The sequence below is a fragment of the Hypanus sabinus genome, chromosome 13 (genome assembly GCF_030144855.1).
Source record: "Hypanus sabinus isolate sHypSab1 chromosome 13, sHypSab1.hap1, whole genome shotgun sequence".
Taxonomy (NCBI): domain Eukaryota; kingdom Metazoa; phylum Chordata; class Chondrichthyes; order Myliobatiformes; family Dasyatidae; genus Hypanus; species Hypanus sabinus.
The window spans coordinates 90,265,663-90,287,447 of record NC_082718.1 but is presented as its reverse complement, the minus strand read 5'-3'; the positions used below and the strand labels follow the sequence as shown (position 1 = coordinate 90,287,447).

At 41.9% G+C, this 21,785-nt stretch overlaps 2 protein-coding genes across 2 annotated transcripts; one reads left to right on the top strand and one right to left on the bottom strand.

Moving 5' to 3' along the window:
- Positions 1-3,261: 3,261 nt before the first annotated feature.
- On the bottom strand, positions 3,262-17,615 carry vps29 (VPS29 retromer complex component). Its single transcript, XM_059988167.1, has 4 exons — positions 17,504-17,615; positions 12,069-12,260; positions 9,090-9,325; positions 3,262-3,786 (listed from the first exon to the last, which is right to left on the bottom strand). Exons 1-4 carry the CDS (start codon positions 17,504-17,506, stop codon positions 3,669-3,671), a joined length of 549 nt encoding a protein of 182 aa, XP_059844150.1. The 5' UTR covers positions 17,507-17,615; the 3' UTR covers positions 3,262-3,668.
- Positions 12,278-15,204, top strand: LOC132404113 (uncharacterized). Its single transcript, XM_059988164.1, has 2 exons — positions 12,278-14,039; positions 14,951-15,204. The coding sequence occupies exons 1-2, from the start codon at positions 13,412-13,414 to the stop codon at positions 14,971-14,973; spliced, it is 651 nt and encodes a 216-aa protein (XP_059844147.1). The 5' UTR covers positions 12,278-13,411; the 3' UTR covers positions 14,974-15,204.
- Positions 17,616-21,785: the final 4,170 nt, after the last annotated feature.

The following is a 21,785-nucleotide window of genomic DNA, read 5'->3' as shown; positions in this document are numbered from 1 at the left end:
GTCCTTGGGGCAGCCCACAAGTGTCACACATGTTCTAGAGTCAACATAGCACACCTATAATGTTCAACAGAACCGCACAAGGCAACAGAAAAATAACCCCTTTCCCACCCAACCATCCACTCCCTCCAGACAGACAGACCTGTAACCCCAGGACAGGCTGCCTCTGGTCTTCCTGTGTCTTAAGGTTAAAATGTTTGAACACAAATATTCTAATCTATCCTAGTCGGTGGATTTTGATTTCAAATCAAAGTTCAAAGTAAATTTTATTTTCAGAGTACATATATGTCACCACATACAACCCTGAGATTTTTTCCTGCGGGCATCCTCAGCAAATCTATAAAACAGTAACTATAACAAGATTCAGTGAAAGATCAAGTAGAGTACAAAAGACAACATAAATATTTATATAAATAATATATAAATAAATAGCAATATAAAAGAGTCCTTAAAGTGAGATCATTGGTTGTGGGAACATCTCAATAAATAGTCAGGTGAGTGTAGTTATCCCCTTTTGTTCAAGATCCTGATGGCTGAGGGGTAGTACCTGGTGGTACGACTCCTGTGACTCTTGTACTTTCTATGTAATGGTAGCAGTGAGAAAAGAGCATGGACTAGGTGGTGGGAGCTTTGATGATGGATGCTGCTTTCTTACAACAGCAGTTCTTAATGGCTGGGAGGGACTTACCCTTGATAGACTGGGCTGAATCCACTACTTTTTGTAGGACTTTTTGTTCAAAGGTATTGGTGTTCCATACCAGTCTGTGAAACAGCCAGTCGATACACTCTCCACTACACATCTATAGAAGTTTGTCAAAGTTTTTAATATCATGCTGAGTCTCTGCAGACTCGTAAGGAAGTAGAGGCGCTGTTGTGCTTTCTTTGCAATTATATTTACATGCTGGGTCCAAGACAGGTCTTCTGAAATAGTAACACTTGAGAATTTGATGTTACTGACCCTCTCCACCTCTGATCCTCCAATGAGGAATGGTTTGTGTACCTCTGGTTTCACTCTCCTGAGGTCTACTATCAGTTCCTTGGTCTTGTTGGCATTGAGTGAGAAGTTGTTGTAATGACACCTCTTAGCCAAATTTTCAATCTCATTCCTGTATGCTGATTCATCACCACCTTTGATACGATCCACAGCAGCAAACTTGAAAATGGTGTTGGAGCTGTGCTTAGCCATGCACTCATGGGTGTAAACCAAGTAGAGCAGACAACCTTGTGGTGTACCTGTGCTGATGGAGATCATGATGATGTTTTTGCCAATCCAAACTGACTGGCGTCTGCAAGTGAGGAAATCCTGGATCCAATTGCACAAGAGGTATTGAAACCCAAGTCTTGGGAGTTATTGATTAGTTTTCAGGGGATAATGGTATTCAATGTTGAGCTGTAATCGATTGAACATCCTGATGTACACATCTTTGCTGTCCAGATGTTCTAGGGTTGTGTGAAGAGTCAATGAGATGCCATTTGCTGTGGACCTGTTGCTCTAATAGACAAATTGGACTGGATCCAAGTCACCTCTCAGGCAGGAGCTGATATGTTTCATCAACAGCCACTCAAGACATTTAATTACTGTGGATGTAATTGCAACTGGACGATAGTCATTGAGGCAGATTACCATTCTCTTCTTGGGCACTGGTATGATTGAAGCAGGTACACATTAACACGAGAAAGTGGTCCTGATGAAGGGACTTGGCCTGAAATGTTGACTGTATACTCTTTTCCATAGATACTGCCTGACCTGCCAAGTTCCTCCAGCATTTTATGGGGTACTACACACTGCTGAAGCAAGAGGTTAAAGATAATCAGTGAATACACCAAGCCTGTTGGTCAGCACAGGTCCTCAGCCAGTTACCCCTTCAGGTCTGGTTGCTTTCCTTGGATTCACCCTCCTGAAGCAAGCCCGCAAGTCAGCTTCAGATGTGATTCAGGAGATGTGAGGATTTGCAATGGTTCCTCCATGTTCTGATGGTCAAAGTGAGCATAGAAGGTTTTGAGCTCATCTGGAAACGAAGCCCTGTTGTCCCCCAAGATGCTTGATTTAACTTTGTAGTATTCAAACCCTGCCACAGCTGTCAAGCTTCCCTCATTGATTCCAGTTTGGTCTGGAATTTCCACTTCACCTGTGAGATTGCTTTCCGGAGATCATACTTGCACCTCTTGCAGGATTCTTGATTCCTGACTTGCCTCTGATTTGGCCCTCAGCAAATTTCAGATCTCATGTTTCATCCAGAGCTTCTGACTGGGGAAGACGCTGAATGATTTTTTGGGTCACACTCTTCTACAGCCGAGTCTGTTACAACCCTGGTGTAGTCATTCAGATCCTCTGATGAATGCTTGAACACGACCCAGTGCAAAGTCTCAAGGCAATCCTGTAATTATTGCTCAGCCTCCCATGACCACCTCTTAGTTGTCCTAATCTCTGGAGCTTTGTTTTTTAGGCTCTGTCTGTATGCAGGTAGGAGGAGGACAGGGAAGTGATTTGAGTTACCAAAATGTGGTCTATGCAAGGAATGATAGGCATACCTTACCTTAGTATAGCAGTGGTCTAGTGTGATAGGACCTCTGGTGCTAAGTCTACATGCTGCTGATAAATGGGCAGGGTTTTCTTCAAACAGGGCCCGGTTAAAGTCTCCTGACTATAATTTGAAATGCATTGGTGTTTGGCAGGTTCTTGTATGCAGTGTGGTGGCTACTTGCTTGTAGTTGACTGCTGGTGGTATATAAACTGTGGTCATGAGCACAAAGAAAAACCCTCAAAGCAAATAGAATGGTCTACATTTGATCGATATGTGTTCCAAGTTGGGGGAACATGAGTTTGACATAATTGCCACATTGGATCACCAACAAGAATTGATAATAAAACACACACCACCTCCCTTTGCCCTACCAGAATCTCAAATATTGTAAGAGTAGACTAAAGAAATTGTAGCGTTCACATTTTTTCCTTGAGTGACGCCTTTTGAAGCTGTTCACTGTACTCATTTGTACTCGTCAACAAGTTCCCCAATTCCCAAAAATCCTTAATAATAACCATTACAATAAAAGTATCAGAAGAGCAATACCAAGCTCAGTCAACAAATTCAGAAGTTGTCATTCTTTAGTGTACTCTATTTGAAATCAAAAATCAGTAACTAGGCTATTTTGGAATACTTGTATTTCAAAGTGCTGAAAAAACAAATTTGTCAAGAATAAACAAATACACAAGAGTAAACAAATGTAACTGGATAAATTTTCATTAAGAAAACAGAATCAATATTAAGAGCTTGAGATTACATTTATTTGTGGAATGGTAGACAAGCATTTTATATGGACCACTAGGGCTTCAAAAAGCAGAAACAAAAAAAAACAATGGCTGAGAATGTCATGCATATTAATTACATGATAAACTACACCATTTTTGAAAGGTAATATTTACAGGATTGAAAACCCTTTAATTCAAGAATGTTGCACCTTTTTCCATCAAGGATCTAACCTATCTTTATATCAGTTTGTTCAATAAAGTTCCTTTCATATTGCTGGAATAGTTAACAACTAGTTTTAGTGGAAATTAAACATACAATTCACATACATAATACAATTAATTTGATCAAGGTTGAAAAGGGAAATAAAATTGAAAGGGAAAAGGAGTGAAATTATACATATAAAAAACAGCTGACAAAAAATTACGACTTCTTGTATTCAATCCGTTCTACTTTTACATCATCAGAAATCAGCTGGTAAACGTAAGTGACTACTGTGGATGCCTGAATGTCCATTAGTACGAATGAAGGGATGATATTTCTGGAAAAGAAAACAAATTAGTTAGTCTCTACACAAATGAATCACCATTTTTCAAATATGGACAAAGTTAAATGCAAAATTGCTTGTTTTTTGCATCAAATCTCAGTGAAAACTGGAAATGAATGTTCTGTTCAACTTCACCAAGGCCACGATGAAGAAATGAATATTAAGAAAATATTAACTATCTAACTTGGTACTGTGGCCACCCACTTCCCAGCGCACTCGAACTGGCTCACAAAGCGGCGCGCGCCGGCATTGAGGCCGGTCCCAAAGAGGGCGCCAAGCCTGCTTCACCAGCAAGGGGAAAAGCCCGCGCGCGGGACAGGACTGTGAATACAGCATTCCCGCCCGGGAACAGTGGGATCAGGAAGGCTTTAAAGCGAGGCCACAAAGTTTGAATAAACCTCTTTTCTAACTGCAGCTCACCGACTCCGTGTCGTTATTGCAGCGTTGCGTGTAGCACACCGCTACAATTGGTGACCCCAACGGCCCAAACAATATTTGGACCGGAGATGAACGACGCCGCATCTGTTCATGTAGTTTCATTAAAACTGCCAAGCTTCTGGACGCTGCGACCTCACCTATGGTTCCAGCAAGCAGAAGCCCAATTCCACATTTGGCAGATAACCTTGGATGCCACACGTTACTACTATGTGGTGAGCTCCCTCGACCAGGAGACAGCCGCCCATGTTGAGGAGTTCATACAATCGCCCCCAGCGGACGGCAAATACACAGAATTCAAAGCCTTGCTCATAAGGACTTTCGGACTCTCACGGCGCGAGCGAGCTGCCCGCTTACTGCACCTGACCACCGTCGGCTTTGATGAATGAGATGCTGTCCCTGGCTGGAGGTCACAAGCCCTGCCTCCTGTTTGAGCAGGCATTCCTGGAGCAGTTGCCTGAGGACATACACCTGCTGCTGTCCGACGCGGATTTCAGCGACCCCCAGAAGGTGGCGGCCCGGGCAGACGTGCTGTGGAAAGCCAAGGAGGAGAGTCCCACCTCCGTCAATACGCCCAACTGAGTGAATTCACGGCCTGACAATCAACCCGGCCAAATGCCAGTTCGGGCTCGACACCATCGACTTCCTGGGCCACAGGATTACTAAAGACGGGGCAACCCCTCTGCCCGCCAAGGTAGACGTGGTCCGCCATTTCCCCTGACCCAACACAAAGGCCTTCAGGAATTCGTGGGTATGGTGAATTTCTACCACCACTTTCTCCCTTCAGCTGCCCGAATCATGCGCCCCCTGTTCGCCCTGATGTCAGGTAAGGGCAAGGACATTACCTGGGACGAGGAGTCCACCACTGCTTTCATTAAAACCAAAGAAGCCTTGCAAACGCCACGATGCTAGTGCACCCCAGAACGGACGTCCCTACCGCCTTCACAGTGGACGCATCTAACAAGGCAGTTGGTGGAGTGCTGGAACAACTTATCGAGGGTCGCTGGCAACCCCTGGCGTTTTTCAGCAAACACCTACGACCACCCAAGCTCAAATACAGTGCTTTCGACCGGGAACTGTTGGCGCTATACTTGGCAATCTGGCATTTCAGGTACTTCTTAGAAGGTAGGCCCTTCACCGCGTTCACGGACCACAAACCGCTTACCTTTGCGTTTATGAAAGCATCCGACCCCTGGTCGTCCTGCCAGCAGTGACATCTGTCCCACATCTCCGAATACATGACGGATGTCCGGCATGTCTCGGGAAAGGACAATGTCGTGGCGGACGCCCTCTCCTGCCCTAACATCCAAACCCTGTCCCAGGGTATAGACTATGAAGCACTGACGGAGGCGCAGCAGGCAGACGAGGAGATCCCTAGTTACAGGACTGCAGTCTCCAGTTTGCAGCCCCAGGACCTCCCCGTAGGCCCAGGTGAGAGGACCCTACTCTGTGACGTCACCAATGGCCAATCCCTCCCCGTAATTCCGGCAGACTGGCGGCGGCGCGTTTTCAACTCCATTCACAACTTAGCGCACCCCTCCATCAGGGCTACCGTTCCGATGGTAGCCAACAGGTTCATTTGGCACGGACTCCGCAAGCAGGTCAGTGAATGGGCCAAAATGTGCATACACTGCCAAACAGCCAAGGTGCAGCAGCACACCAAAGCTCTGCCGCAGCAGTTCCACCCCACCCGCCGGCATTTCAACCACATTCATGTGGATATCGTGGGCCCCCTGCCAGTGTCGCAAGTAGCACGGCACCTCCTGACTATTGTGGACCGGTTCACAAGATGGCCAGAGGCAGTCCTGCTCACTGACACCACCTCCCAACCTTATGCCCGGGCACTGATCGCCACCTGGGTATCTCGCTTTGGTGTACCGGCCCACATTACCTCCGACAGAGGTGCCCAGTTCACCTCCAGCCTGTGGTCAGCTATGGCTAGCCTTTTGGGGACACAGCTGCACCACACAACTGCCTACCACCCAGTCGAACGGACTAGTGGAGCGTTTCCACCGTCACCTGAGGTCGGCTCTCATGGGCCGCCTCAAAGGGCCTAACTGGATGGACGCGCTCCCCTGGGTCCTGCTTGGAATCCGCACAGTGCCCAAAGAGGATCTGCACACCTCGTCAGCCGAGTTGGTGTACAGCGCAACCCTGGTCGTCCCAGGAGAGTTCATACCGGCCCCAAGGGGGCAAAAGGACGAACCCGCAGCAGTCCTGGGCAGACTACGCGAGAGGCTCAGTAACCTGGCCCCTATACCCACTTCACAGCATGGGCAGAACCCGACCTGCGTACCCAAAGACCTGCAAAACTGTAAGTTCGTTTTTGTACGACAGGGCGGATATCGGGCACCGCTACAGCAGCCCTACAAGGGGCCGTTTACGGTGATCAGAAACAAAGGGTCCACATTCGTGCTGGACATTGGGGGGAAAGAGGAGGTTTTCACGGTGGACCGACTCAAACCGGCCCATGTGGACTTGGCGCAGCCGGTCGAGATTCAGGCACCATGGCGCAGGGGCAGACCTCCCAAACAGAGTCCGACCCAGACTGTGGACATTGGGGGGGTGTATCGCCGGTTCTGGGGGGGGGGGGGGGGGGGTTACGTGGCAACCCACTTCCCAGCGCACTCGAACCAGCTCACAAAGCGGTGCGCGCCGTCATTGAGGCAGGTCCCAAAGAGGGCACCAAGCCTGCTTCACCAGCAAAGGGAAAAGCCTGCGCACAGGATGGGACTGTGAATATGCACCCCTTACAGCATTCCCACCCAGGGAGGGCGGGATCAGGAAGGCTTTAAAGCGAGGCCACCACGTTTGAATAAACCTCTTTTGTAACTGCAGCTCACCGACTCCGTGTCGTTATTGCAGCGCTGCGTGTAGCACACTGCTACAGTACCTCATTAAACTATATGAAACACAAGACTGAAGTTGTCTTTGAGTTATTTATTAAATGAACAGACCAAATCGCATTCTTGACTATGCCCATTGATATTTCATTTTACCTGTAGAATTTCTGAATTTTGAATGAATACACTAATCCATCTACATTTTCAAGGAACAGAATGTAAGATAAAGGAAATTTCCAATGTTTCATAATTGGTTTTATTTATATGGCAATTTTAATTTTTATGGTAATTTCTAATGAAATGGGATTCATGTCAATATTGTACATTATTTCATCTTGGAAAATTCCACAGATAAACACCTTTGAAATGCCAGAACTAATTAAGCACAGCTTGTCCCACAAGCTTTTTGTGACTAATGGGGGCAGACAAGCATGTAGTGTGGCAATTTGCTCCTTCCACAGGCCTCTGATCTCCTGGTATATGGACTGCTGGTACTCAAATCTATCCCACACGTTTTTGCATTTCAAGCACTAAATGAGCCAGATTCCCAAGGAGGAATCAAAATATTTAGCAGCAGCAGTACAATGCAATACATGAAAAAATAAGATCAATTACAGTAAGTATATATGTATATTAAATAGTTAAATTAAAAAGTACAAAAACAAATAATATATAAAAAAATGAGACAGTGTTCAAGGGTTCAATGTCCATTTAGGAATCAGATCACAGAGGGGAAGCTGTTCCTGAATCGCTAACTGTGGACCTTCAGGCTTCTATACCTCCATCCTGACGGTAACAATGAGAAGAGAGCACATCCTGGGTGATGGACACCATCTTTCTGAGGCACCACTCCCTGAAGATGTCTTGGATACTATGGAGGCTGGTACCCATGATGGAGCAGAGTATTTTTACAATTTTCTGTAGCTTTTTTCAATCCTGTCCATTTGTTGCATTTCTTCAAGGAAACTTTTGACTACTGCCACAAATCTTTTTTTTTTTGTTTACTTGGCAATCTTTCCCTAACAGAGCTCAGAATAGACTGTACATTTTTGAATATGATAACATGGCTGCCCAACGTAGTTGCCTGAGTATAGCAAAAACCTCAATACCAGTGTTGTCGGCCTGATTTTAGGCTGGTGCTTTCAGTGAATTTGGAAAACTGAGTGCAAGGCCTGTCCTCTCACAGTTCAGTGAAAGTGATGAAGACCTAGATAACTCATTCTGTTGTAGCAGCAATAGCCATTTCTGCCAAACAGGCTTTTTTAATTTTTGACTCAAATTTCCTTTATTAATATCGTTTGGCTTGCTGCAACTACCAAATTAACACATTTTATGAAATATTTCCTTTCTTCTACCCATTCCCATATCCACCTTCTCTGCAACTGAAAACCAGCAGCTTTCTCTTTAGATGTTTTAGATGAGGTGTCTCAGATCCGTTCTGTTTCATCTCCCACATGCTACCTCATCCATGTTTTCTGTTTTTAATTCCAAGTTTCTGCCACCTTTTTTGAATTTTCATGACACTTTTGGATGTCCACTTGAATCAGAGGATTTGCAAATCCATTGGTAAACTTGGGACTTAAAATTCATGACTAATTCAAAAGGTGTGCTAACTGAGCAATGTCAACATAGGTTGTTTGAATTAAAGCTTCAATAATCCAGACATTAGAAAGTCAAATGACACAGAAGAATACAAATCTACAGTATATGAATGGTATTCATGTTTGACTAAATTGTACCTGGCAATATTAAGCTGCAAGCTGGAATGGTGCCTGCTTCTTTGTGGATGGGGTACCTGAAACTATCATACCATTTTCCCCCAACTGTAGCCAAGGGCAAGATTCTTCCTTTATATGGGGAATTGATCATCTTAACACCCCAACCCCTCCCAGAATAAACTTAATGAATTAATTTAAAATTTTCACAGTAGTAACCAGAAGTATTATGGTAGAAAATTAATGAGATACAAATTAAATTATCTTCATGTCATTTATTTTATTCTATATCCAAAGTACTTACCCTTCCAGTGCATTACCGGCACCTGTGGCTGAACCTGGATTGATATAGAACTTGCTCTCTTGTTCAAAGGCCTCAAACTTGTGCGTGTGTCCAGATATGAGGATATCTACATCTAGCTGCCGTTGCAGTAGAGCCAGACTAGTCATGTCTCCCCAGGGAATCACCTGGTGACCATGGATCAATCCAATTTTGAATTGCCCCACTGTTACCACCTTCTGCTCTGGATAATTCAAATTCTGAAATGAACACAACAGTGTTTACCTGACAATCATTCTTAAATGTGAAAAGATGAATGCCAATACACACAATGTCATAATCCAGTTCATCTCACTTAATTATTATGATGGAGAACTAGCCAAAGAAAATGATACAAAGGATAGAAAAAAAAAAGATGATTTACTCTTCCTCATTCTCCTCTGGATATGAACACAAACTTACTGAGAAAAATTGCAAACTCAAATATGCACATACTGTTTTGACATATTATTCACTGCTATCTGCTTTATGCTTATTAAGCACAGTGCATGGAAAAAATGCCCAGTTCTTTTACAACCTCATTATTTTCTTTAGCCAGCTGATTGTGCATAGTCAACAGAGAGTTCAAAGGAAAATAATATGAAACAATTTTAACATGCTCCTAAAACTGTTTTTAAATTGTTAAGTTATAATACTGTATGGAGTGTCCAGGAAGGGGTAACCTCTCTGGTGAAAGGGATTGTCGTGTCCTCCTTGGGACAGCTCACTCACCCTTGGTCCTCAGTGGACACTCAACTCCCACCTGTTGCTCCAAGTAACTATTTGCATGTGACAGTGGCCACACCCTCATACACTGCTTCGACAGACTAAACTAGGTAGGATAATCTGTTTGCCTCAAATACCGGTGAGACGGTCAGATAAGGATACGCCTATCCTAGTATGTGAATTCAGTTTCAGTGGACTGGGCAGATGAGATCAACAGTGAGATCGAACAGCCAGGAAGGCAGTTCTGCAGTGCTCCATGGAGAAGGGCGTGCGAGATACCAAAGACATCGTGGCCATCCACTGCAAACAGAGAAGTCTCCAGTTGTGTCGATAGCTCGTACCACCAGAATAGGGCTTCCGAGGTTGAGAGAGTAAAACTAACCCAGTGCAACGGCCTTTTCATTTTAAAGGCTTTCCCACACAGATTCCTATCGTATTTGTTGAAATCAACTGATAACCAACACATAATACTGCAGATCTTTTCGTGACAATGAGATGAGTTGTGTACTTGATAAATGTAACTGTCTCATATACTGATCTTATTGTTAAAAGCCTCAATTGATAATTTGGATATTTTGCAGGAATAATATCTAGCAGCAAAAAAGGGTATTCCATGCATTTGCACCATCCACCTGATATTTTTTTTAAAAAAAGCTGGTACCATGTTGATTTGAAAATCTTTAATCCCAACAGGATCAGTGTGCAATTAGAAAACTAACATTTGAATGATATTTTAAGTACAGATTCTACAAGTTTGCTCATCGTGTCACACACCAATGAAACAATTTGCTAAAATCTTGCAAGGTGAAGCAATATTTTCAGGAAATAGTATACCGTATTACACAAGAAGGAAATTAATTGAAAATGAGAATTGTTCATTACATACCTATTCTGAGTGCATGAATATTAATTAAAATATAAATTGCCTACAGTTTGGATATTCTAGCCTTTCACGGGAAAACTAGTAGTTGGTAGAGAAAACTGGGATTTTGCAATGTTCTATTTGATATCAGGCAAAGAAGAAGCAATAATGAAAATTAGCCTTGATAGGTAACACATCTGATCTGCATGATAGTCAGACATGTTTGTTGTCCCAAGTTTCCAGTGGCTGTGTAGAGTAGCAATCTGCTGTAATCCAGTTTCTGATCTAGCACAGACAACTCAAAGGTTAAATATTGCAACTCTGCAATGCAAAATTTAGCAAGGTTCGTTACTCACCAAACAGGAAGAGTGAAGTAGACTAAATACACAGAAACCTAAATTCAGAGTGGGAAGAAATAGGAATTTTTGTATGTGAAAATGATGGATTGATACAGAAGTTGTAATTTTTAATTATTTCCAATACCAACTTCTGAAAGAATGAAATGAAAAATATTTTCCACAACTAGTGAAATGCTTTGCAGTTTTATTTTTACCAGTAAAATATTTAAGCTTAAATGCACCAATCTTATTTCTGGCATAGCATGTATGCCAATTAATCCTACAACTTCCTGGCATTATATTTAAATCTATGTGTAGATACTACAATGTAATAAGGTTTTCTATTGTTATAAATCCAAAGCTTAGGGGAATAAGGAAAATCCAAAGCAAACAACCATTGATCATGTCAGCATGGTCATAAACAGAATGGAGTGTTCCTAATAGTGGGACATCTTATCCATACAATTGGGAGAGGTAAAACTGAAAACATTTTGAGAATAAACTTAGAGGGGAAAAAAAAAGTTGGTAAATCTCATGGGAGCAAAGGTTATTAGGAATGGTGAGGGTGGAGTACTGCAGGTGTGGGACAGGTGGCAGAGAAGGAGTGCCAGGGTGGGGGGTGGTGCAGGTGCAGGCGCACTCGGCCCTGAAACACCAGGAAAGGTAATTTGATGTCAAACAATTGGTTTATTGATCATTACGTATGTATGTGCTTAAGGCTTTTATCACAGTACTATATGTCTAAGTGAGCTGATCTTTGTAACACCACGGAAAAACATGCAGAAATGCTAAGATCTTTACTCTTAAGGGTGAAGAATATACTGTCATAATTCCTGTGGTCAAATACCCATTCTACAAACTACTGAGAAAAGAAAAAGTTCAATGATGTACCAACAAAGAATCACTGTTTGAAGGGAGACTGGGGGCATGAAAATAATTGATTTACAAATATGGTGCTATTATTCTTTTTCATTGATTGTTCAGAGATGATGAATTTCTATAGCAGCCAAAAAATATGATATTTAGAGTATCCCTTACCTCATCAAAGTCTCCTCTGACAATGTGGACATCTCCAGCCAGTGTTTTAAGATAATCATAGCTCTCTTTGGTGCAAAGATTTCCTGTGCACAAAATGTGTTGGATCTTACCAGGTACCAACAACTTCTTGAACTTAGCTGGTAAAGTATTACAGCGGTGAGGAATATGAAGGTCTCCCAAAACCAGCACCAACTGTAGGAAAAATGGAAAACAAGAAGTTTTTATAAACTCTTCTACACATGCATATTAACAGGAATAAATAGAACAGGTCAGTACATTACAGAAGGCCCTGTGGCCCACGATGTCTATGATGCCAACTTAAATTGCACAACAGCGTGCATGTTGTCTGTATCCATCCAATCCCCGCCTGTTCATGCGTCTGTCTAAATGCCTCTTCAAACATTATAGTTACTATTAAAACCTTACAATAAAACCATAATGAGCATAATATATTGCTTCATGATGTAATTCAAAATCAAAATCCTGCCACAAATGAATAAATCACAGTGCTTACAAGGCTGTTCTTGGCAATGGTCAATATCAAGTCTTTCTCATCACCTTGAATTCAAGGGTAACAGTAGAAAGAGTTCACTCTCAATAATCAGTTCGTGGTTAACAAAACCATGCTTGGAGAAATACTTGGATACTGGATATGATAGGTTAGGAAGTCAATTTTTGAAGCTAAAACTTTTAGTTGTTTATATTTCACATCAGCATCAAGCTCAGGATTTTCCACATGGATTTTGTATGACGCTTATTTGATCAACTCATGGATATGCAGTTAACAGTCTAAAGTAGCGTTTAAGCCATTCACTCTTTTCTAGGTCGACAAAATTCACTTTCCAGTTTCAGCATACCGTAAAAGATTTTTAACATGTTATGTACCCCGAGGGTTCATATTTTCTGAAGCGTCACTTTAAAACACTGGGAGAATGAGACTGACTTTGGACGCTATTTGAGCTGCTCCAGAGAGACAGACATGGAGTTATTTGATGGTCAATCGATGTTATGGTTTCTCTGCAGCTTGGTTTGAATATACACCCTATCCTCGTTATATGCGTCTTCAGACAATGCCGATTCAGTTATGCAAAGAGCACCACTTTCCCGCCAATACAAGTCAGGTGCACACGCCTCACAATCTCACTCCCACAAGTCTCGCATTGGTTTTGGCAAGGTGTAGATATGCAATCTTGCGCTCTTAAACTTTTTGAGTTTTTACCTACGGTGCAATGATTTTGTGCTTGAAATATATAACCATGCCTTCTAAGCATCTGATGTCACGTCCTGGGCCATCAGCCGAGTGACAGAGAACTGCTTTAACACTTGAAAAAAAGTTGGAAATTATGAACAGAGCAGCATCAGATGAAGGTAACACAGTTCTGGGATGTTACTGCCAGGAACAGGATCTTGCCTTTAAAGTTCCTTTGTTGTTTGACAATGTGCCAGCCCATCCTAAACATTTTGACAGCATTCACCCTAACATAATAGTGCGTTTCCTGCCGCCTAACACAACATTGCCATTCGACCAAGGCGTGATGCACATTCAAGGCATTTTTTTTACGGCAACTATCTCTCAGATGCTGCAAGCAACAGACGATTTTGAAAATCCCAGGAGTTTACCAACAGTGAAGGAATGGTGGAAGTCGGAACACTTGGCACAAATGGCAGTGGACACAGACCCAAGTTCTGAACGGAGTCAGCATTTCTGTCGTTCCCTGCCGTCAGCCCTTCTTCCCTACAAGCAAATTTATGCTGAAAAACAAAATGCTCCCAAGCAAACAACCCTCATCACTTTCTTCAAACCGGTGTCATCTCCTGCTGCCGGCAGTTCTAAGAATTCTGTGAGTCTTCCTTCACCCCTTGCTGTGCTTGATGATCCCGACGACCCACAACATCCACCTTATCCATGTAAAGCCACCCGACACCACAACAACCACTCACCTCCCGGAGCGAACACACCTGCCACTGTTGGTGAGTACTGTACACCCCAGTATGTTAACTTTCTATGATTTATTACATTGAATATTACCTTAAATTGATGAAATTTAATACAAATGTTGCATTGCAGTACTGCTTTTGCATCGTATTGGTATGAAAATGTGAATAAATTACAGCTAAAATATATTTAGGAAGCCCTCTGGAACGCATCCCTATTTTCTCTATTTAAATAATTATTCACATTATGTGTCAACTGCGAGGAATGTATTCCCCACATATAACGAGGATAGATTGTACAAGGACACACAGACACACACAGTTAGAGCCAAGATGGATTCGGTCAATGGAAAACACCAGTGAAACAGTCACTGGTTTAAACTTTCAGTAGCCCAAAAGGGGTGAGTTGAGATCAATCCAGAGTATTGATAAATGACTCTCATAAGTAGCCCGTTTTTAGGGTGAGTTTGTTTCCAATCAAATACAAAAGTGTGATTGTCACTTAGTTAATCCACAGGAGTGGGTTCTCTGGGGAGGGGAAAATCTTTGTGAATACCACGTGAGTGTTTACCCTTTGGGTGTGGTAGTTCACTGAAGAAAGGCACCCCCGTGGCAGATCACTGTTGGAGTTATTTCGTATGTCATGGAACTGGATAAGTGGCTATCACATTGTGTGTTTGGGGTAACCTTGTGGAATCTACTGGTGTGTCGACCCTTGCCTGGGTGGAGGTCCCCTTTGTGATAAGCTACTGTTGGTTATAATCCATAAATGGATTCTGTTTGAGTATCCTGTGGCCACCACTTTCAGATGTTCCATAGCTGAATTCAGGTGTAGTACCACTTGTGTTTGAAAGGATATTCATTGAAGATCACTGTTGGTGATGCTTCACATGTGGAGTGGAACAACTTCGGATAAAACCTACTGCTATTGTTATTTTGTATTGCAGTTGTGGAATCTGTGGAATATTGACATAATTGCCTTCTCACAACATTCGCCTTTGGATTACAAACATCTTGCACTAATTAACCTGTGCATTTGAACTGAACTTTTCTTACATACCATACCAAGACCGTAACTCTTGCCACCCAAGTTTGAATAAGTTTGGGAACTTTATTTACACCTATATATGCATAACACCATTAACTCTTGATTTACCTGGTTTAAGTTACTGTATGACGTAGTTACTAATAAAGTACTGTTTTGTTAACAGTAAAACCAGACTCCGTGTGTTTTATTGTTGCTGATACTTTTACAGGGTTACGTGTACGTGCCAAACATTTTCTTCATCAGATAACTGCACCCCATGAACTTACAGTGACAGCATTTAAAGTTGCCAAGTCAGGCTGAAGAATTTCAACACCAAGAATCTTGATTTGACAAACAGCATAATTGAAATTGGTTGCTTCTTAATAGGACAAGCATTATCCAATTTTCACAACTGAAAATGCAGGACTGCCTAATAAACAAAGTATCTTTTTGTACAGTGAGCAGTTTCAACTTTGTCTGTGGATTGATAACACTCCTTTTCAGGGTGTTCAAAAGTGCATCAAATGCTAAGTATGTTTTTCCATCGATATGGACCTCTCTGGACATTTAACTACCCACAAAGGTAACATGTCCATAGTCTGAAACGCATAATCCCTGATGACAACTAGTGGAGCTGGACAGGCTGAAAGATTACTGCCATCCTTCTAAAATCAATTATCACGTTAGCTTTCAGGAAAGTAAATGCATGATTGCTTACGATTGACAGCAAATCATCTTGGATGTGGTCCAAAAGAATAAAAATAAGAGTTCACCAAGTTCACTCAATACCTTCATTTTAGATGCCAGACCAAGATCAAACTGCCAATTTTGAATATGACCCTAACTCCCATTTCAAGATCATTAAAAAACCTCTAAAACACAACATATATAAAATCCAAAAGAATATCTGCATGATTATTCAGTAAAACTGCCCCTACAAGTAGTCACTTTACTAATCCCAATATTGACTGATTAATTAGCATTACTTGAGATATAGCTCTGATGGGTGCACAATCTAACTCCAGAAATGACACTAATCACACCAAAAACATCTGATGGTTAATGGATGCACCTTCCTTGACTGGTATTGGAAAACGTGGCAGAAATATTTATGTACATAATGATATTAAATTCAATGTTATAACATTAATTATTCCCAAAATTAAAAAAATGCAATTTAACAAATTCATATTTAAATACCACTATGTAAAAGATTTTAAAAAATAATGACGTAAACATTGCTAATAATAAGCCTCTAAGACTCAAGAGCAGAATTAGGCCATTTGGCCTATCAAATCTGTTCCACCATTTCATCATGGCTGATCCAATTTTCCCCTCAGCCCCAATCTCCTGCCTTCTTCCTGTATCCCTTCATGCTCTGACCAATCAAGAATCCATCAACCTCTGTCTTAAAGATACATACAGGCTTTGCCTCCACAGTTGCCTGTAGCAATGAATTCCATAGATTTACCACTCTCTGGCTAGACAAATCTCTCCTCATCCCTGTTCTAAAAGGATACCCCTCTATTCTGCTATGTCCTCTGGTCTTAGACTCTCCCACCTTATGAAACATTCTCTCCACATTCACTCTATCAAGTCCTTTCACCATTCAATAGGTTTCAATCATCAACACCAACTATTAACAAGGTAACTACAGTATTGTCTACATGAAACCAATAATACTTAACATATGGGGTGTAAATTAAATTCTCCTGAGGTTGTACCAGCTCTGTTTACACGTGCATAACTTTCAATTGTTTGGCAATTAACTTTAAGCAGACAGGAAAGCTTACTTCCTCCGAAGCATTACGGAGGGGGTCAAGAGGCCTACAAAGACGCTTCATTTTACTTCCTGCAGCATAAAAAGGCATATTCTACAAGGCTTTAAGCCTTAACCTTTTTTACGCCATGGACCAACACCATTAAGCAAGGGGTCCATGGACCCCAGGTTGGTAACCCCAGTTTTAAGTCATTCTGGAGTTAGGTCAAACTATATGTTTCGTTGAAACGGTAAACAAAATAAAACAATTAAACATTTTAAATTGGTCATACTTTAATGGATATTCCTGATTAATAAAATAGCATGACAATTCTATTATTTTTTCCAACACCGATATAGTCTTTTATTAAAAATCGCATGACCAGGGACTGACTATTGCACAGATCATTCATACAACACAGGAAGAAGGGGAGGCAGCTGGGCTGTTGCTGCTGGATGGTACCACCGCCACTTGCCTGAACAGCCCCTACCCCCGAGCAGAGGCTCGTCCACTCCAGCTGACAGGCATCATGTGACTGCCCCAAACTCACTTGCAGGCCCTAGACACCAACCACCGCCCCTGGACCTCTTAAATCCATTGCTCGAGCATTAGGCACGTTGAAAGATCCAACGCGTTTTGTTGTTATCAAGACAACCAAAGGGAAAACAAACGACGGCACTGCAACGCACGGCTCCCAAGCTCCATAAACTCACCATTTTCCCAGCGTACGAACGAAGACCAGCTTCTCAATGAACAAACGCAACACCCACTGCAGGGGCAACCAATCAAATTGCAGTTTAGGAACCGGTCCCGACGGCGCTGCCAACAGGACAATCTTTGAAATATGAAATCATTGTTTTGAATTTTAAATTTCTTTTGTTTAGGGATTGAATGACACAAGTAATAGTAGTGTCAGCTGAATTAAAATTTTTAAAATTAATGCAGATGCTGGAAATCTAAAATAAATATACTGGCAAAATATCCAGCAGCTATTTTGTTTGTTTCTTGCATTTCAGTTTCCCTATAGCATAATTTCCCTTTATGTCTTCACCATTTGTAGTGGCCAATTGCACTTTACAGCACTTTCCATCTGTAGGAAGACTTGTCAAAGTGCTTTTTATTGAAAAAGAAATTAATGCCAAACAGAAAATGAAGAGAGGAAACTGAGAGCTCCAGATTTGGGATGAAGCTTAGAGATTGAGTTCATTCAATTTCAGTGAACTTCTGATATTGTAGCACTGACACGATTGAACAAGGCTAGAAAAATAGAAACATAGTAAACCTACAGCACAATACAGGCCCTTTGGCCCACAAAGTTGTGCTGAACATGTCCCTACCTTAGCAATTACTATGCTTACCCATAGCACTCTATTTTACTAAGCTCCATGTACCTATCGAAAAGACTTTTAAAAGACCCTATCTTATCCGCCTGATGCACCATCAGTAACTCTGAGACGTGGGTTAAGGTAGGCTTTTATTGGTTGGAAGAAAGCACAAGCAGCAAGCGACCACAACACAACATCCTGGAGACTGAGGAAGGGTCTGTGGCTCCAATCGCCTTTCTACCGGGGTCAGTGGGAGGAGCCACAGGAGCAGTCAGTAGGAGGGGCGTGTCCAGACAGGTATATGTAGTTCACCACACCGCCTCCATCACCGTTGCTGGCAGTGCATTCCACGCCCTCACCAATCTCTGAGTAAAAAGCTTACCCCTGAATCTCCTCTGTACCTACTCCCCAGCACCTTAAAACTTATGTCCTCTTGTGGCAACCATTTCAGCCCTGGGAAAAAGCCTCTGACTATCCACACGATCAATGCCTCTCATCATCTTGTACACTTCTATCAGGTCACCTCTCATCCTCCTTCGCTCCAAGGAGAAAAGGGCAAGTTCACTCAACCTATTCTCATAAGGCATGCTCCTCAATCCAGGCAACATCCTTGTAAATCTCCTCTGCACCTTTTCTATGGCTTCCACATCCTTCCTGTAGTGAGGCAACCAGAACTGAGCACTGTACTCCAAGTGGGGTCTGACCAGGGTCCTATATAACTGCAAGGATGGTGTTGTTTGGTTGTGTTTGGAAATCAAATAAAGTGGGAAAATTTTGAAAGAGGGGTTGAAATTTTATACAAATTTAGATAGGCACAGATTGACAAAAATATATATCTTTTAGTATTTCATGATGTCTCAGTTACAGATAGTACTATAATATATTGCTATTTTATAAGGCATTGATCTTAATACCAATCAGCTGCTCTTCGAGGGACTGGACTCTTTTCAAGTTAACGTAGATCTCAAAATTGATATGCAGCACTCACAGTGATACTTGCACAGTTGATGGCATCTTACACTATCTAATCCTGGTAAAGTTGTGTGCTTCCTAACACTAATAAAATGAAACTGAAGCAGTGCCTCAGGAAGGTAGCATCCATCATTAAGGATCCCCACCAGCCAAGACATGTCCTCTTCACACATTGGGAAGGAGGTACAGAAACCTGAAGGCACTCACTCAATGAGTCAGAAACAGCTTTGTCCCCTGTGCCATCCAATTTCTGGATGGACATTGAACCATGAACACTACCTTTCTACTTTTACATTATTTGCACTACTTATTTTAACTTACCTATTTAATATATTTATATATACTTAATGTAACTCAGTTTTATTCTTTATATTTGTTTATCATGTATTTCATTGTACTGCTGCCGCAAAGTTAACAAATTTCACGACATATGCCGGTGATATTAAATCTAATTTTGATTCTGAAAATAAGTCACGTTTGTTGGAATGGAAAATATAAGACAAAATGCATGATACTGTAAGGTGCTACGCTCACCCTGACAATCAACGGCAATGTGATATTTGCCCTTCTGGGAAACATTTCTTCCAACTAAGAATGAAAAGAATTCAGTCCCATTTTCCATATTGGAGGTGCAATAAGGAGTTGGTCTTGATACACAGAAATGAAAGGAGATGGCAAATGGCAAATGTCCTGTAGTTCATCCTCCAACTATGAAATAATCTGTTTGCACTTTGCTGAGTGGGAAGAGTCACTTATTTGGGGAAACTCAGAAGGTGTGATTATTTTAGTTTTCTCTCTTCGCTGCTTCATCCTGCCTAACATTCTCAAGGTCTTTTTGTTTTGCACACAGCAGCTGGCAATATGGGGCTTCAGGAAACAGTGTGTGCTGTCCATGTTAGTGAGGAGGTTAATGTTTGCAGAAAGGCAGTATTGTTTTCTTCCATAGTTGTTCATGTGAAAGTTCTTCCAATGATACAGACATTAAAAAGAATATTCAATCTTCTCCCCAGCATTCTAGTGCATTCTTAATGCTATCAGTTGCCTCGAGTCACCTCATCTTATCTAATGCCAAGTAGGATTTCTACCTTGTTTAATTGGCATTAACTTGAACAGGTAGACATCTCGCCGCTGCCCGTAAGGAGTTTATACGTTCTCGCTGTGACCGTGTGGGTTTCCTCTGAGTGCTCCTGTTTCCTCCCACTGTCCAAATACATTAGAAGGTTAATTAGTCATTGTAAATTGTCTCATGATTTAAGTTGGGGGAATTTCTGGGCAGCACATCTTGAAGGGCCAATTCTGTGCTGTATCTCAATAAATGCAAATAAATAAATAAATAAATGTAAACTTTCTGCCCTTTGCTTGTCAGATACTGAATATCATCTCCACTTTCTGCATCTCATCTTGCATGAGTTATCAGCTCCTGTCATAGTATAAACATTCCAATGTCAGAACGTGGTGACAGACTGATAGTTCCTGATCGGTCTGAAATTTAGTACTTTATTAGTCTCACAATGAGGTAGAACTATCAATCTGAGGAAGTTCTTTCTCTGCAGACTGTTGCAGAATGATCTATTGCTTCTCTCTCTCTCTCTCTCTCTCTCTCTCTCTCAGGTTCTGCCAGGGAATCGTTTACTCGAGAGCTGCGGTGCAGACTCGAGGGGCCGAATGGTCTACTTCTGCACCTATTGTCTATTGAATCGGTTCACTGTATTCAACGTGCTCCTTATTTTGTCGATTTTGTTGGCTGGAAATGGTTTTGTATGGCGGAGATATTTCCATCCCTTGAGATGGTGGGATTGCAGGTACTCCAGACAATGTCATCCCATTAACACCACAGAACTCCAACACTACTTCAGGAGACTTTAGCATTCAATACTGGCAAGTTGAGCACAGAATTAATCATTTGGTTAATTTTCTGAGGCAAAAGATAAAAACAGATATGATTAATGCCATAAGGCTTATCTTCAAAACAGTTCCCACAGTGAACTATCTCCCTTGATTCCAAGACTCATTCTTTATTTGTTCAGAGGATTATCTGATCTTTTCGTGGCTAAATCAAAGCACATTAAATGACATATCAAAGGCGCACTGCACAATAGCATTTACCTTTGACGTGTCTTTATTTCCGCCCAGAATCTTAGCAGTATAATTTAAACGCTACGTGTTTGAGGTAGCCGGCGATTGATAATGCCCATTTCTATTCTCTGTATCAAGAGCGTGGGTAGATAATTTTTGAAATACGTCAGTTGCCAGTTTAAAAAAAACAATTTTATGCCCCAGCTTCAAAAATAGAAAAAAAAACACCACGTCAAAGAACGTAAAAACTACAAGAGCCGATTTATTGCACGTACTGGAGTAGCCAACAAAAGCACATCTGGTATTGGAAATGGACCAAAAGCCAGATGTTACATTGAGGGAACTTGGATTTAACAACGTATGAATGAAGTAACACTAAAATGCAGACACGTCATGTACCCGGTTGTTCATCCTTTGTGAATTTATTTTAATTCCTTACAAGGTATTTGATAAACTGGTACCTGACTGACTAGCCTAATGGCGGAATGCAAGCCGCGGCGGGAGGGTTGTATAGGAACACTGTCGTTGTCCGCGTGGAGTTGGGGTAGGGGCAGGCTTTGCAATGGATTTGAAGGGATTGTCGGTAGCCATGAGGACTTGGGCCAGCTGATGAGCCCGGTGA

What these genes read in the sequence shown, in the direction of transcription:
- LOC132404113 (XM_059988164.1), top strand. Translation starts at nt 13,412, where the DNA reads ATGAACAGAGCAGCATCAGATGAAGGTAACACAGTTCTGGGATGTTAC. An exon ending in GAACACACCTGCCACTGTTG is followed by an intron (nt 14,040 to 14,950) that starts GTGAGTACTGTA and finishes TTTGTATTGCAG; the next exon opens with TTGTGGAATCTGTGGAATAT.
- vps29 (XM_059988167.1), bottom strand. An exon ending in TCAGAGGAGACTTTGATGAG is followed by an intron (nt 9,326 to 12,068) that starts GTAAGGGATACT and finishes TGTTCATTTCAG; the next exon opens with AATTTGAATTATCCAGAGCA. An exon ending in GCCGGTAATGCACTGGAAGG is followed by an intron (nt 3,787 to 9,089) that starts GTAAGTACTTTG and finishes TTTCTTTTCCAG; the next exon opens with AAATATCATCCCTTCATTCG.